Source organism: Monodelphis domestica, chromosome 1 (assembly GCF_027887165.1).
Source record: "Monodelphis domestica isolate mMonDom1 chromosome 1, mMonDom1.pri, whole genome shotgun sequence".
Lineage (NCBI taxonomy): Eukaryota > Metazoa > Chordata > Mammalia > Didelphimorphia > Didelphidae > Monodelphis > Monodelphis domestica.
In genome coordinates, this window is record NC_077227.1 from 73,094,176 (window position 1) to 73,112,529 (window position 18,354).

General features: G+C 35.2%; 1 protein-coding gene across 2 annotated transcripts in view; it reads left to right on the plus strand.

The window, feature by feature from the left end:
- The window catches only part of WDFY4 (WDFY family member 4), a 371,719-nt gene that overhangs the window by 58,807 nt on the left and 294,558 nt on the right, over positions 1-18,354 (plus strand). For both annotated transcript variants that reach the window (XM_056800705.1, XM_007478602.3), the window contains exons 8-11: positions 2,215-2,372; positions 3,946-4,398; positions 7,105-7,206; positions 11,167-11,357. In XM_056800705.1, the coding sequence (XP_056656683.1) occupies positions 2,215-2,372; positions 3,946-4,398; positions 7,105-7,206; positions 11,167-11,357 (904 nt within the window). The remainder of the gene's footprint in view (positions 1-2,214; positions 2,373-3,945; positions 4,399-7,104; positions 7,207-11,166; positions 11,358-18,354) is intronic.

An 18,354-nucleotide genomic window follows, 5' to 3' on the forward strand; every position in this document is an offset into this window, starting at 1 on the left:
TCCTGGTGTCCCTGTCCTATTACCATAATTCTCCTAAGAGGGGTATCTATTACAGCATGTGGTGTAGACTATATATGTGTGTGTGTGTGTGTGTGTGTGTGTGTGTGTGTGTGTGTGTGTGTGTATGTGTATGTATAGAAGCATACTACATTTATGCATATAGGATACTATAATATACTATATATTTACCTATAATTAGTTCAGGGAAGTGATATAAGAGTAAGAGCCTTGTCTTTAGACGTAGAGGACCTGTCTTCTAATTGCAGACCTCTTACCCACGACCTATGTGATCTTAATTTCATTGTGTCTAAATTATCTCATCTCTAGAATTATGGATAAAATGACCTTCAATGTTGGTTTAGAGTCCTAAATCTATAGCCTTAAAATACTGTGAGTACTTGCTTTGCAATCAAATGATCTGGACTTTCTAATTTACTACCTATGTATCCTCAGGAACATATCAATCCCTTTCTGAACTTTAACTACCTCATCTAAAAAATGGGGCCAGGAGTTGGACTAGATGCCCTCTGAGTTTCCGTAAATTCCTAAACTTCTGACACTACAATATTATAAGTACTAGATTTGGGATCAGAAGACCTAAGCATGGTTTAGCATAATGTGTGGAACACAGAAGGTATCTAATAAGTGGTGGTTGACTGACCGGATGCTGTTGTTTATAACCTATGTGAATCAGGGCACGTTACTTCCCCTAATCTGTAAGATGAGAGGCACTTGTTAGGTGGTACCTAATGTGGCTTCCCGTTAGAAACTTGATGGTCGTCTGAAACATTCTACCTCCAGCACCTGCCCAGGCAAGTTTCTAAATTTCACTGGCAGAACTTTTGGATCAAATAGTAGAAGCTGCTATATTTGGGGTAGGGTTGAAAGAGGAAAATAGTAGTGATAATTAGGCTACATGTATAAAGTTGTAGATTTGGATATAGCAAGGCATTTAGTAGATGTTGTTTTCTGGATAGTAGACTATTTTTTCTTGAGTTGATAAAAGTCTGAAATGTGGAGAGAGAAAATTAAATGGTATTACTCCAATTTCAAAGATTATAATTTTCTTTATCTCTTATACCCTCTCTTCATTAACTAAAGTAATGCTTAAATTGTACCAAATTTCAAATCTAGAATCAATTCTTCAGATAAAAAAAGCTAGAAGCATACCACGTGGTCAATTGTTTTAGTCCTGTCCAATTCTTCTACTCCATTTGGAATTTTCTAGGCAAAGATCATGGAGTGGTTTGTCAATTCCTTCTATACCTCATTTTATGGATGAGGAAAACGAGGGAAACAGGGTAAAGTGATTTAGAAAGGATCACATAGCCAATAAGTGTCTAGGGCCAGACTTGAATTCAGGAAGGTGAGTCTTCCTGACTCCAGGTCCAGAGCTCCATCCCCATTCAGCTGCTGAATGGACAATTACTAGCTGTTTGACCCCGGGCAAGTCATTTAACCCTTAGTTTCCACATTCATAAATGAGTCAGCAAAGAACTGGCAAACCAATCTAATATCTTTGCCAAGATAAATCAAAATGGGATCATGAAGGGATGGACATGACTAAAATGACTGAGCAACAACAAAATGGTACAGTAGATGACTCTTGTATCAGGAAGACCTGGGTTCTAATCCAGCTGTAACACATGTTGGTCATGTGCCTTGGGGCAAATCACTAAATTTCTCAGTATCTTGAGTCAACTCTCCAAGACTATAATTTATAAAGTGGTTGATGATTTTCATTGGAAGGGGGTATTTTCTAACTGATAACTCCCTGTACTTATATAGAAAAAGTACCATACATTATCAATTATTAGCAGTCATAAGGAAAACACAATTCAGCTGAACTAGACTGAGGTAGGGAATTCCAATATTACCCATATGAATCCCATCTACTCCAAATCTGCTCCTTCTTCCTGAAGTCTCTCTTTGGTTCTTGTAGACACTTATTCCTTTTGTGGGAACAGTCCCCTTTGATTCTACTTTTAGTGATTCTGTGAACTATTTGCTTTCTCTGGACCTCCCTTTTGCCCCATAACAGATGGAAGAACACAGAGGCCAGCTGGCACCATGTCCAGATGGTACTGTGCTCATATTGCCAGCATACATACCCACTGGTCCTCCAGGAATATTTATGGCACCAGAGGACTGTTTGGGGGAAGCCGTGAGCGTCAGAACATTTGCACAATCATACAATCCAGTCTTTTTCCCTAGGTATGGGGAGGTTCCTGATAATGAAGCAGAGCCTTATCTGGAAGAACTGTTAGAACTGCTGGTATGGCTCACAGTCTGTGGGAAGACGGAACTGAAAGTGTTTGACAGTGTCACCTACCCTCAGCTAGATGGCTTTAAGTTCCAGAATGAGCCCTCTGGTAGAGTATATTTCTTCACCCACATCTACAGTGTGAGAGTCTGTGATTCTTGAGATTTGTTGTGCTTTCTTCGTAGATTTCCTCTGATGGCTCATCATAGTATAGACACGACATGAGGTTTCTAAAGACTCAGCCAGTGGAACTCTTGCTCTGCTTGCCTCTAGAAGACTAAGGAGGCTTTGAGGAGGGGTTTGGATTGGGCTTTTGTTATCCTAGGGCCAACCCACTTACAATCAGGGTAGCTCATTACTAGGCTAGCCAATGGGAGATAATTGGTTTTTTGCCATGGACATTGTTATTAGAGACCTAGAAAAATGAACTTCACTTCCTTCAATCTAAAACATACAAAACAATATTTTTGCCCTTAACTGGATCATTTTATTTGACTGTCAAATTAAGAAAGTGATTTGTATCTACCCTATAGACTTTATTTTAATTAATTAATTTATTGACAATAGCCAATCTGGGGTTTGTCTTTTCAGAATCCATCTATACTTAGATGAGGGAAGTCACAGTTGGAATGGTAAAGGACAACCTCTCCCACTAAAGAGGGGTTCCCCACTCATCCCAGAAAGTCTTGTTTGTTGCTGGGTCATTTTGGTCAAGTACTTATAACCACATTTGGTTTTCTTGGGCAAAGATACCAAGTGACTTACCATTTCCTTCTCCAGCTCATTTTACATATGAGGAACTAAGGAAAAAAAGGTTTAGTGACTTGCCCACGGTCATATAGCTAGTAAGCTGTATTTGAACTCAGAAAGATGAGTCTTCTTGCCTTCAGGCCAGCACTCTGTCCATTGTGCCACTTACCTAAGTTGAAAGACCTAAACCCCCTGTTCCCCATACCAGGATGAGGGTGCCAAAAGATACTATTTTTCATAAATGTCCCCTTAGGTGTATGGATTAGTCTAACTTTGATTCCCGTCGCCATTAAGAAGTTTTGTTTTGTTCTCTAGGGATCATTTAGCTTTCTAAAACCTCCTCAGGACTATCTAAAGAGTCCCTAGAAAGATTTTCACCTTTCAAGGCAACAGGAAGACTAAGTCCTATCTATGATACAAACTGGGAACCCTGGCAAGTTTTTCACTTATTCACTTCTCACTGCCCCAGGAAGCTCCCAAACTCTAAATTGCAGAATTTATAGTGTATGAATTGCTGTTTATTCATTTTTAGTAGAGGGAGTTTCCTAATAGGGAGTTCTCTATTCCAGTGAAATCATAGGTTTGGAATAAAACAGAGGAAGAGGAGAGTATATAGCAATTAAGCATCTATAAGTTATCAAATAAGATAATAATTATAAAGTACTTAGACTGTCCATAGAAAAAGGATTATATAAATAATGTTACTGTGATTATTTGTTTATTTCACCTAATTTATAACAGACTCTCTAATAAGCCAAAGACTGACTTTTCTTTAGTTTTGTTTTCCCCTTGCTATTTCCTTAGGGAACACCATTTTAGATGAAATGTCTATTATAATTGTATTATAATAACATTATACAATAACATTAAAATTAGTGCAATAAATATTTCAGGGAATATCAAACCTTTAGTATTTTAATTTTCTCCTACAGGGATGACTGTGAAAAACCTCCAGGCCTTTCAAGTGTTACAAAATGCCTTCCAGAAAACTAATGATTCCCTTCTCTGCCGAAAAATATTATCTACCATAAAAACGATGTGGACCTGGAATGGAAGGAACTTTTTCATCTTGGAGTGGACCCTGCAACCTATCTCACAGTTTGTGGAGATCATCCACCTGAAGCCCCCCGTAGCTCAGATGCTGTTCTTCCAGCTTCTGGAGTCTATAGTGTTTGACCTGACATTCATCCCACATGAAATTCTCAAGAAGGCACAGAATTTGATCAAGGAGAACCTAGTGCCATCTTGTACCTTAGTGGCCCTACGGAGCATCCAGAGGATCATCACCCGTGATTTGCTCTTTACTGACATATTCAGGGACTCAGGACTTTTGGGTCTGTTGTTGGCTCAGCTAAGGAAACATGCGAAGATCATGAGGAAAACAGGTACCATTTAGAGAATACAAGAATATGTTTACTGATCTCTCTAATTTCCTTTTGGTTCCAACCAAAATCCCACCTTGTACAGAAAGCCTCCCTTGCTCCCTATTAATTCCATTTCTTTCCTTCTTTTCACTGTTTATTCTATATCTAGATTGTTCTCTGTATATTTGTTTGCTTGTTGTCTCTTCCATTAGTTTGTTAGTTCCTTGAGTATCTTGTTGTTCAGTTGTTTCATTTTTTTCATTGTAAGTTATTTATTTAGTCAATTTATTACATTATTATTTGGTTACAAGAATCATATTCTTTCCCTCCCTCCCCCTCCCCTTCCCATAGCTGATGCGCAATTCCACTGGGAATTGCATGTGTCCTTGATCAGAACCCATTTCCATATTGTTGGTATTTGCATTAGGATGTTCATTTAGAGTCTACATCCCCAATCATATCCCCATCGACACATGTAGTCAAGCAGTTGTTTTTCTTCGGTGTTTCTACTCCCACAGTTTTTCCTCTGAATGTGGATAGTGTTCTTTCTCATAAATCCCTCCAAGCTGTTCAGGATCACTGCATTGCCACTAATGGAGAAGTCCATTATGTTCCATTGTACCACCGTGTATCAGTCTCTGTGTACAATGTTCTCCTGGTTCTGCTCCTTTCACTCTGCATCAATTCCTGGAGGTCATTCCAGTTCCCATGGAATTCCTCCAGTTTATTATTCCTTTGAGCACAATAGTATTCCATCACCAACATATACCACAATTTGTTCAGCCATTCCCCAATTGAAGGGCATCCCCTCATTTTCTAATTTTTTTGCTACCACAAAGAGTGCAGCTATGAATATTCTTTTACATGTATTTTTTCCTTATTATCTTTTGGGGGTACAAGCCCAGCAGCGCTATGGCTGGCTCAAAGGGAAGACAGTCTTTTATAGCCCTTTGGGCATAGTACCAAATTGCCCTCCAGAATGGTTGGATCAGTTCACAACTGCACCAGCAATGCATTAATGTCCCAATTTTGTCACATCCCCTCCAACATTCATTACTTTCCTTTGTTGTCATGTTGGCCAATCTGCTAGTGTGAGGTGATACCTCAGAGTTGTTTTGATTTCCTTATCTCTGATTATAAGAGATTTAGAACATTTTTCATGTGATTATTAATAGTTTTGATTTATTTAACTGAAAATTGCCTATTCATGTCCCTTGCCCATTTATCAATTGGAGAATGGCTTGACATTTTGTACAATTGATTTACCTCTTTATAAATTTGAATAATTAGATCTTTGTCAGAGGTTTTTGTTTTGAAAATTATTTCCCAATTTATTGCTGCTCTTCTAATTTGGTTGCATTGGTTTTGTTTGTACAAAACCTTTTTAATTTTATGCAATCAAAATTATTTATATTATGTTTTGTGATTTTTTTCTAGCTCTTGCTTGGTTTTAGAATCTTTCCTTTCCCAAAGATCTGACATGTATACTATTCTGTATTCACCTAATTTACCTATAGTTTCCTTCTTTATATTCAAGTCATTCACCCATTCTGAGTTTATCTTGGTTTAGGTTGTGAAATGTTGATACAAATCTAATCTCTCCCATACTGTCTTCCAGTTTTCCCAGCCAGTTATTTCAATTTTGTCTGATTCTTTGTGACCCTATTTGGGGATTTCTTGGCAAAAATACTGAAGTGGTTTGCTTTACTTCTTCAGCTCATTTTACAGATGAGGAAACTGAGGCAAACAAGGTTAAGTGACTTGATCAGGATCATATAATTAGTAAATGTATGAGGCCATAATTGAACTCAGGAAAATGAGTCTTTCTGACTCCAAACTTGACTCTCTAAATGTGGTCTACCTTTTGCCTCTTTTTGTATCCACAATGCTTAGCATAGTGCCTGGCACAGAGTAGATGCTTAAAAATGTTTATGGAATTTAATTGAATTGTTTCATGATTCCCAGCTTTTGGAAACTGAGCTCAAAGGACTCATTTATCCAGAATCAACAGAAGTCTGAATGGAGCAGGCTAGAGGATGCTAGCTGCGAGGACAGATAAATTGATACTTTCTTCTTTCACCCTGAATGAATATAATGAACTTGAACTTAATATGCTATTCAAAACATAGAATGACTCAGCTTACAGTCACTCTCATGTATCTTCTTCATTTAAAAAATGTCCAGTCTTGTGATTTCATCTGTTCCAGGAACTCGCAGTTTTGAAACTCCTTCAACTTATAAAATTCAGCAACCTAACTTTAGACATTTGCCTGGACACCAAGATGTTATGTAATTGACTAGAAGCAAGATTAGAATCTAGGTTTTTCTGGTTCTAAGGCTAGCTTTTTATCTAATATTCTCTCACTAATATTGTCACTATATCATCTAGTACTTATAATTAATCTACAAGCAAAAAAGCAATCAGACTTAGTATTAAAAGTTAAATTACATTTCCTGAGCAAGAAAGGACATGATGTTCTGAGCTTATTATATTGAAATTTGGTATATATCAGGCTCATGAGTTTTGAATTCTGAGAAGTGAACATGCCTGGGATGACTGTAATCTCTTTTTCTGTGTTGTATCTTGTAATGACTTTGAATCAGACAATTTTGATGCTTCAAAAAGAGCAAAATAGCTACAAGTCCATTTTTGTCTTACCTTTTTAAAGGACAGGTCTAAATCCCTAGTGATGTAAAACAATTTTTATTTTATTTTGTATATTGCAGGAAGCAGAGAATTATCTGGTTTTAATGATATAGAGAAAGACCTGGCTTGTGTGATGCTGAAAATTGTGGCTTCACTATTGCAAGGTTCTGTTCGGAACACAGGTAAGGGTGATTCACAATGCAAACGCTCCATGATTCCTCTTGAAACCTTGAATTATGCCTTTCAGAATGAATTTATCTCCTTATCTATCTATCTATCTATCTATCTATCTATCTATCTATCTATCTATCTATCTATCATCTATCCCCACTATTTGAGTGGCAATTGATGATGTCATATCCAATATCCCAAAGCTATCACATAATTTATTGAATTTTTTCCTGGACCAACAAATACAATTTTGATGTACTAATAGCTCATAATCAAAATTATATTTACATGTATTATCAGTTGTCCAGTATTTAATAGATTTCAGTTAAATGGATAAACTATTAGATAGGGACTAGTGCTATCAATATTTGCAAAGTTCTTTCTAGTTTAATCTTCCATCAATTTCTGAATATATGTAGTATCTCAGAAAACCTAGAGCAACATTGGCGAAGATGTGGCATCCATGCAGAGCTGACACTTGGAGAACTGCTCTATTTCCCGTTCTTCCAAGTGACATTTTTTTTATTCCCCCACCCCTCTGTCCAGCCACCCAAAGCAAGTGCTTTCTCCCTCAGCTCTCTCTAGTAATGTGAGGGCTTACAGACAGTTTGGATTTTCTCTCTGGGCACTTGAACTTCAACTGACTTAGGGTATATCTGATATGCTCAGATATTACCTACTGTGAAAAAGCATCAAAGACTAATCATGATCTTGAAGGATAGGTGTTGAAACATACTTACCTCCCCTTGGCAAAGAGAAGTGGGTACTAAAGTATGAAATGTTTCCTATCATGTCAGATGTTTTAAATGAATTGCTTTTGCTTGACTTTTTTTCCCCCTTTGGTACAATGGGCCTTCTTTCAGCAGAAGGAAACAAGAGGAAGTAGATAATAAAACCATATTAATAAGATGCATTAATCTCCCAGAATTAGGTAAATCAAACCCAAAGAGAAACAAACAAAAAAAAAATTGAGGAGGTGAAAATAATTTTAGAAAAGTTAGGCTTGATAGACCTCTGGAGAAAATTGAATGGGAGTAGAAAGTAATGCATCTTTTTCTCAGCAGTATATGTTATCATCACAGAAAATGATCATATAATAGGACAGAAAAGTCTCACAATCAGATGCAGAAAAGCAGAAATATTTTGGTCCAAAATGCTATCAGTATTACACTCAACAAAGTGCTGTAGGGGAAAAAAAACCTAAAAATTAATTGGGAACTAAATAACTTTATATTAAAGAATGAGTGGATTAAAGAATGAATCAGCAATTTCATTAAATAGAATGACAACAAAGGACACAACCTATTAAAAGTTTGGAATGTAGTCAAAGCAATACTTAGGGGGTAATTTATATTTCTAAATGCTTACATCAATAAAGCATAGAAAAAGCAAATCAATGAATTGGGTAAGTACTTAAAAATTGAAAAAGAACAAATTAAAAACACCTAGTTAAATCTCAAATTAGAAATCCTTAAAATCAAAGGAGAGATTAATAAAATCAAAAGTAAGATCATTAACCTAATAAATAAGACAAGGAGTTGGTTTTGTGTGAAGGGGGTAATCAATAAAATAGATAAACCATTGATTAATTTGATCAAGAAAAGAAAACTAAATGAAAAGTATTAAAAATGAAAAAGTCATGATTACAATCAAATGAAGAGGAAATTAAAACAATTATTAGGAGTTATTTTTGCCCAGTTATATACCAATAAATCTGCTAATGAACATGAAATAGATGAAAATTTAAAGAAATATAAATTACCCAGATTAACAAAAGAGAAAAAGGGATATTTATACAATCCCATCTCAGAAAAAAAAAAAACATTAAACAAGCCATCATTGAATTATCTAAGAAAAAATCTCCAGGATCAGCTGGATCCACAAAATCCAAACATTCAATTAATTTTAATACTACATAAACTATTCAGAAAAAGAGCTGAGGAAGGAACTCTAACAATTCTTTTTATGACACATATATGTTGCTGATACCTAAACCAGAAAGAACAAAAACAAAGAAAACTATAGACCTATATCCCTAATGAATACTGATGCAAAAATTTTTAACAAAACACTAGCAAAGAGAAATGTTTCAGAAGAATCATACACAATGATCATGTAGGTTTTATAACAGGAATGCAGAGATAGTTCACTATTGGAAAAATCATCAACATAATTTACCGTATCAATAACAAAATCAACAGAAATCATATGATTATTTCAATAACTACAGAAAGGCCTTCTGAAAAAAACACATCATGCACTTCTATTAAAAACACTAGAGTACATTGGAATAAATGAAACATTCTTCATCATGATAAATTGTTTCTATCTAAAACCATCAGCAAACATTATATATAATGCAGATAAACTAGAAGCTTTCCCAGCAATCACTCTTTGAAGATGATATGATGGCATTCTTGAAAAATCCTAGAAAATCAACCAAAAAATCTAATCAAAACAATTAATAACTTTAGTAAAGTTGCAGATATAAAATAAACCCATAAAAATCATTAGCATTCATCTACACTACTAATAAAGCCTAACAGCAAGAGATAGAAAGAGAAATCCTATTTAAACTAACTATAGACAATACAAAATATTTGGGTACCTACCTGCCAAGAAAAACCGAGAAACTATATGATCACAACTATGAAATACTTTTTACACAAAGTCAGATCTAAATAACTGAAAAAAACATGAATTGCTCACGGGTAGGCCAAGACAATATAATAAAAATGATAATTCTTCTAAAATTAATTTACTTATTCAGTGCATATCAATCAAACTACCCAAAAATTATTTCATAGAGCTAGAAAAAATAATAATGAAATTCATCTGGAAGAACAAACTAGAATATCTATGAAATTAATGAAAAAATGAAAATGGCTTACTGTACCAGATCTAAAACTATATTTTAAAGTGGCAACCATCAAAACAATTTGATACTGGCTAAGAAATAGAGTGAAAGGCCATTAGAATAAACTAGGCACTCAGTTGGAGGAGAGAAGGATCTAACAAGAAATATTACAGAAGTAAACAAAAAAGGCTTTAATGAGACTTTTAAAAGTAACTCATCATTTCAAAGTCTCAAGAAAAACTTTAAGTTGTTCACAAAAGATCTACTTAAGGTCACAGTGAAGACTAAATCTTCAAGTGGTTTGTGAAACTCTTGATATATTGTTAAAAAGGAAAATATATTACTAGTTTCTGGGTTTCTTTTCTGTTACTCCTATTACATCTTGGAAGGAAAAATGCTCCAAACTAGTTATATTATCTTTCTGAAATTAAGGTAGTGATATCAGTAAGAATGAAATAAAAGTTAAGATTGTGTACTTTTTATAAAGTTAATGTAGTGTGTGTGTGTGGTCAACAAAAGGCTAGCAGTAGCCATTGTAGTTAATGCCTGTCATTTTAATACCAGTAATTCAAAGATCTGTGATTTCATTGGCATCGGTGTGCCCTCTGCTGACATAGATTAAATATGGTTTTCCAGTGTCATGGTAGCCAAACAAATCCATTACCCCACAGTCCAACTGGTAATGGGCCTCTCTGAACTTGATGAGGCAAGTTTTCAGACATTAATGACTGAGCTCATCCTTAAACCTTTCTAGTAGAGTAGGATCTGCTAGAGATTGTATTCTAATAGCATAGGGTCCTTTCCATGTCTTAATGAGGCATCAGAGTGAGACTTTAATGGTGGATACCATTCCTTAAACAAAAAAGAATTCACTCAAGAGGAGAAATATAGTTCTTATTGTTTTTGTTTTAAAATATTTTAATTTCTTACCATTTGATTTTCAGAATATATTTTTAAAAATAGATAGGTCTCCCTTTGGGAAAAAGTGGTCTAGCAAGGAAGAAATTGACTTTGAGGTTTAGGTTATAAGACAAAGTTCTATTTTCTTCTACTATTGCAAATAAGATGCCATTATCCTTTCAATCACTTCCCAAACTCTCCTTTTAATCCCCAGTTGTCCTGAAAGATCATGGTATGGTTCCTTTCATCAAGATTTTTCTGGATGATGAATGCTATCGTAGTGACTCTTTAAGTATTTTGGAGCAGCTATCCACCATTAACTCTGAAGAGTATATGAGTATAATCATTGGTGCCCTGTGTTCTTCAACTCAAGGAGAACTACATCTGAAATTGGACCTACTTAAGGTGATTTAAATTTCTCCTTTTTATTTTTGTTCTCTTTTGTATTCCTCAAGTGCTTCAGGAGGCTTTGCACATGTTATTTCTTTTGCTTTTATCTTATTCTAAGAGAATATCAATGAAGTATCCTAAAACAATTAATGAGATTGCTAAAAATTAAACCAGTGATGTAATGAAAATCAAATAGAGTTTAGAAATAATCTCGGGGTATAGGAATTAAAGCATGCACTATGTAAATGTCAGATAATATACTCCATATTCCTGCAATGATCCAGTATTGAATATCCATTTTGACCCTTTAAGGCCTTCCTTCATACGTGAAATGTTGGAAATACATGCATCTGCTTCAAAGTGTGTAATGGCCTTCCTCCCAAGATATTCAGAGAATTGCCAAAACTTTGTAAGTCATCACTAGTGAAAAGTTTTTGCTTCTAATCCAGATGGTGATTCATTTCCTTTTCTAGACAAGGAAATAGAATTGAAAAGATTCATAGATGAAGTGACATTATCTGTTTGTATGTAGTGAAGGCAAGTCTTGTGAATAGATGCCTCTATATTTCTTAACAATTGTTTGTTCTTTTAAATATTCCATTTAAATATTCTTACATTATATATTTTAGCAAAACCTCATTTATTCTTAATTTTCACAAAAGAAAGATCTGTTTTAATTTATTGAAATCCTCAAAATATCATAAACTCCAAGTTAGTATTGCTTTAGTAAGGAATGTATATGCAGGTTAATGAAAATAAGTATAATGCCATTGTTAATTTAACTTTACAATCACAATTTAATGGCACATCTTTATTTTTATTTTTTTTACTCTTTACATCTAATAAATTTCAATACAATGTTTCCCGTGATTGAACTTATCTCTATCCCTCCCTTCACTTCCCCCTCCCAGTGCTGGCAGGTAATTTGATCAGGATTATACATATATTATCATGAAGACATATTTCCATATTGTTCATTTTTGTGAGTAATCTTATAAAATCAAAAACCCCAAACATAATCCCAAATAAACAAGTGAAAATTATATGCTTTCATCTCAATTCTGACTCCACGGTTCTTTTTCTGGAGGTGGAAGCATTCTTTGTCATAAATTGCTCAGAATTGTCCTGATTATAGTATTGCCAATAGTAGCTAAATCTATCATAGTTGATCATTCCATAATATTGCTGTTACTGTGTCCAGTGTTTTCCTGGTTCTGCTTATTTCTCTCTGAATCAGTTCATGAAAGTCTTTCTAGCTTTTTCTGAAATCATCCTGTTCTTTAGTCCTTACAGCACAATAGCATTTCATCAACATAATATACCACAATTTTTTCAGCCATCTCTCAATTGTCAGACATTCCTTTACTTTCCAATTCAGTGCCACCATAAAAAAGCAGCTATAAATATTTTTGTACAATTAGTCCTCTCTCCCCCATTTTAAAAAATCTCTTTGATATACAGATTTAGGAGTGGTACAACTGGATTAAAGGGTATACATTGTTTTATAGACCTTCGGGTATAATTCCAAATCGCCCTCCTGATGTTCGTCTTTAAAAGAGTAAACATTTTCTACTACATTTCTCCATTTTAATGGTAAGACTAGAAGGCTAGATTCACCATAGACATGCTTGACTCCCACACCATTCAATGTTATATCAAATAAGTCAGCATTGCCACGTCTTCATGTCCAATGAGTATGTTATTTCCCTTGGTTATGATTATAGTCTCTTATCTGCTCCTAGCTTTATAACTTTTCAAAATTATTTTCTAAGTCTCCTGTCTCACTTTAGCCTTATAGTCTGTCTGCTTTTTCTTTGTTTCATATGGATCTAGTCAATGAACTATTTTAATAGAGACTGAGCACAATGCATCTATTTACAATTTACAGAGCCCTAATAGCCCTACCTACCCAGGATAAGTTAACATAGTGTAAAGATGATAATTTTGGAGGGAATTGAGGCAGGTAGAAATTCGTTTCTCTCTGCAAGGAGTATTATATTTTTAGGAGGTTTATTAAAGGTTAAGGATTAAAGAAAATACAGAATAAGAAACCACATGCTTAGGCCGGAGAAGCCTAGACAAGATAACCTCACATCATGAAAGAGATGCATCTGCTCCAAACGGAAGTCCAAAAGAGCCCGAGCCTATTCACAACCAGGTTTAAATACCCCATCTTGCTCTCGGTCTAGGTGAGAATTCAATGATATTACAAAGCATTCTGGGGAAGTGGAGCAAGGAATTCTGGGGATTGAAGTCCTGGATTCGAGTCTAGTTTTTACAATAGAATGCTGTGATTATGTTAGTCTATATTTGAGTTTTCTGTTGATTTCAGTCATATAGAAAATAGTAATTCTTTACAATGAGAAACGTTACCTAACAATTAGAAATACCAATGAAATGAGTCGCATATGGGGGTAATAAGTTTCTATCAGTTGGAGATTCTCAAGAATTAATCATTCAACCATGTGTTTATTAAGTGCCTACTATGTGCTAGACAGCAGGAAATTAAAAAGTAAATATGAAACAGACCATGTCTTAATACATTCTACCTCTTTCACATCAATCTCCTCTCCCTTCAAATGACTTGGAATAATGCTCTCTTCACCATAGATACAAAGTCCCAAATTAAAAGTAAAGAAAAGGGCTGGAAAATGATGGGGGAAAATAAATTCAATACAGAAAGTTATTTGGTGACAGGGAAGATCAAAATACAAACTCATAAGAAAAGACTCAATATTGCTGCATTCAAAGCCTCCAAGAAAAATAGGAATTGTGCTAAAATACAAAAAAAAAATGGAGAAGCTCAAAAAGATTTTAAAAATCAAATAAGAGATGTAGAAGGAAAAATGTGAAAAGAAATGAGAGAGGTATAGGAAAATCATGAAAAAAGAGTCAGCAGCTTAGTCATGGAGACAAAAGAAATTGAAGAAATTAACATCTTAACATCTTAAAGAACAGAATAGGTCAACTGGTAAAAGAGACAAAACATCCACTTAAAAGAAGAACTTCTTAAGAAGCACAATTGGTTGAATTGGAAAAAATATATACGTATATATATATATTTTTTTTTTCTCCCTTTAGTCTTTGCTCAATAGACTATGACATTAATATTACTAGTAGTAACTGGCATTTACAAATATCTATAAGTAACAGTTTATATACACTATCTGACTGGATTTTCATAGCATTCCTGTGAGGTCTGTAGCACACATGCTATTATCTCCATTTGATAGATGAAGAAACCAAAGCTCAGAGAGGTCTATTGACCTATTTGTCCAAGATCAGGCAGCTAAGAATTGCAAAACTCTTGGTTCTCAACAGTCATATGTGATTAGTAGGAGGAGTACCATACTCTCCATTTGATAGATGAAGAAAAGCTTAAAGAAACTTGAAAGAGACACATTGCTGGCATATATGTATAAGAAACATGACTGAAACCCAAGTATTTGGACTCCAGTTTAATAATTTCAGTCACACCTGACTCTTTGTGACCCAATATGTGGTTTTCTTGGTAAAGATCCTGGAATAGTTTCCCATTTCCTTCTCTAGATCATTTTACAGATGAGGAAACTGAGGCAAATGGTGTTAAGTGATTTGCCCAGGGTTTCATGGACAGTAAGTGTCTGAGGTCATATTTGAACTCAGGCTTTCTTGACTCCAAACCTGGTGTTCTATCCATTGCAGCATCTTGCAGCCCCACTTCTAATCCCAACATCAAAGCTCTTTCTATTTTGGGGCAGCTTTCATTACTGAGACATCCTTCCATATAAGTGGAAATTTACTTTCTGGTGTTTCCATTGGTTGGTCCCAGTATTGCTGTCTAGAGTGGCACAGAATAAATTGAATTGCTTATCTGTCACAAACTTAAAGAGAACTCTCATGGGGCCCCCTGAGTCTACTCCTTTTTAGGCCAATATCCTGTTACTTCAGCTGATCTTCCTGTGAAATATTTCTGTCATATTTCCCCATTCAAGCTGCCTTCCTCTGGATTCAATCCAATCCCACAAATATCTATTTTATTAAGTAATTCATCTCTGCTTATTCTAAACAATGGGGAGGAAAACATAAAGCAATAAAGAGCTCCTGCCCTCAAGGTGCTTATATTCTACTGTGTTGCACACTTATCTATTAATGTATTTTGAACTGTATACAGTCCTCCAGGTTTTTGACCACCACAGAGTAGAATGAAACCATCTCCTTCTTTCTTTTGGATTCTATTAGTTTGAGAATTCCTTTCATGGCTATGTCACACTGAATTTTCAGTCAATAGTTTTTTTCCAATGAAAAATGACTTTTGTATATGGAAAATTGCCTAAAGAGATGAATGATAAGTATCTTGAGGGCATAATCTGTTTCATTTTTCTTAGTACAGAACCATAAAATTGTTCAGGCACTTAATAATTGTTTTGGATTAGTTGGTAAATATATAACACAGAGTACCTTGGTCCACACTGTAAGGCCAAGTGTGTTAGTGATTTCACTTTTTTCTGGCACCTCCCTGCAGAGTTCTCTGGTGTTCATAAGGTGCTTGAGCGTGTCTAAGCTCTTTGCGATGTCTCCATTCCTCATCAATAGTGTACTCTCAGTTTTTAAGGGATGGAGCCTTATACCACAGTTCAATTAGCCATTGAACTGCACTCTAGTTTTTATAGTAGTTTACTTGCAAATACTAATCAGAAGGCTATGTTTACTGCCCTACAAAGCATTATTATGCCTTATAGGCATAATAATGTTAAATGGTATATTGCTACAGAGATGGTGAGAATGAAAAGGACTTAAATAATAGGACACAAACTTGGAAGAATAATGAGTGTTGAGTTAAACAGGCACAGAAACATTGGAAAAAATTCTTTTCTTATACAGTTTGGGCCATACCACATTTTTTCTTGCTGGGGACTGATGAAATATGACCTCATGGTTTAGGGATTTTGAACTATATCAGCTAAATAGATCTGTCTTTGAAAATGATGCTCAAACGGAGACTGGATCTGTTATTTTACTTGGCTTGGATATTCCATTGTCAAAATTGAAAACAGGACATTGCATTTCCTTAAGCGAGTATATTGTAACCCACAGATACCTTATTCGAGAGGGAGCCCTTGGGAAATATGATAGAATATCCAGAATTAGAAATGTACAAAGCCATTATGATGTTTTACAGATTTAATATCGTTTCTGAATTGTGCTATCAAGAGAGACCATAAATGACAAATACTGTTTAAGATTATTTAACAAAGTTATACTCAGCGTTCAGCGAGCTCTCCCCATGTCGAAGTCACTGCCCAGTCATGTGGGTGTTGAGGGAGGATGGTTTGCTCTGGAAAGCCGCCAGGGAGCTTTTTAGCTCATTCCTGTTGCTTTGCAGTAATGGTAGCCCAGAGCTAATGTGTCTCCCTAAGTGCCTGACTTGCTACTGAGATGTTTTAACTCAGTTATCATTTGCTAGAATTAGATATGGAGCCTACATTTGTTTGCAAATTATCTTGGGAACTTCACTGAAGTTGGGAAACAGAGACAGAGTTTGCTGTTTGTTAGTTTTTTTTCCTGTTTGGGTCTCACTTTTCTAAAGTTATAAGCTGGCTCTCTGCCTTCATGGGCTGTATTGTACTTGGAAATCCAGGAGACTGGACTAGAAACTTGAGTTGCAAAGCCAGTGTTGGTGACTGTGTATATGGAGGAAGTATTGTATGTGTATGGAGGAAGGGTTGTATTAACTCTTAAGATGCTGATTTGTATTAATTAGGTCTCATGTTTGTTTTTGTTTGTTTGTTTGTTTTGTTTGAATTTCTTTGTACAACTGTGAACCTACTTAATATAAAACCTCATAGTATACAATGAGAGTGAGTGGGGAGAATAAACAAATAAACAAATAAATAAATAATATCTGAATCAATTAAATATTGACCAAGTATTAGATAGGAATCTATTACATCGGGTGGCTCAGTGGATTGAGAGCCAGGCCTAGAGACGGGAGGTCTTAGGTTCAAATCTGGCCTCAGACACTTCCCAGCTGTGTGACCCTGGGCAAGTCACTTGACCCCCATTGCCTAGCCCTTACCACTCTTCTGCCTTGGAACCAATACACAGTATTGACTCCAAGATGGAAGGTAAGAGTTAAAAAAAAAAGAATCTATTACATCAGCCACATTTATGTGTACAAATACAAAACTGAGGCAGTGTCTGTCTTCAAGGTTACATTCTATCACCTGTTGATGGATGAATAAATAAAAATGTATTCAAAATAAAAAGTTATGGAGGAGAGGCACTTCTGGGGAAAATCTGCAGTTATCTTAAAGAAGATGTTGCTTGAGCTGAACAGCAAAGGAGCTAGAAGTTCCAATAGTTAATGAGAAATTATTCCATTCTGGGCTTGGGGGGAAAGCATCTCTCTGAAAAGGCTATAGTGTATATAGTGAACACAGCCAAAGAATGAGATATCCATAAAGCCATAGGATAATCTGAGCCTGTTTAATGCTGTCCAGAGGTTGAGGGATGTTTTCTTGAAATAGGTTTTCTCCTTCTTTTAGTCTTTAAGTAAAGACTAGATAACTACTAGTCAGAAATGTTGTTGAAGTGATTAGCAATTCTTGGCCACGTATAAAAAAGAGCATAATAGATTATCCTCTGAATGCCCGGGACTGTGGGTAATTTCAAGTTTATAACAGCAACTTAACCTAATCTAAGAAAATGTTATGTTCTAGATGACTTTTTCAAATTAAAATATAAAAATTAATAATCAAAATATTACATTGTTTCTGTGAACATAGATGCTTTGAAAGACAAGAGAATTACTAATCTATAAATCTCAAGAAGATGGAGTTTTGCACATTGTAGGAGCCGGATGAATATTCGCTGAAGGATATTTGAACATAGTTTCACCTTTCACATAACTGAAACATTCTCTTTATCATTATGTTGGCCTTTTTGATTTATTTAGCAAATTCACTTTTTGTAATAAAGAAGCAAATGTCAGCCCAGCCATTATCGTGTCTACTCGCAGAGAAGAGGTAGT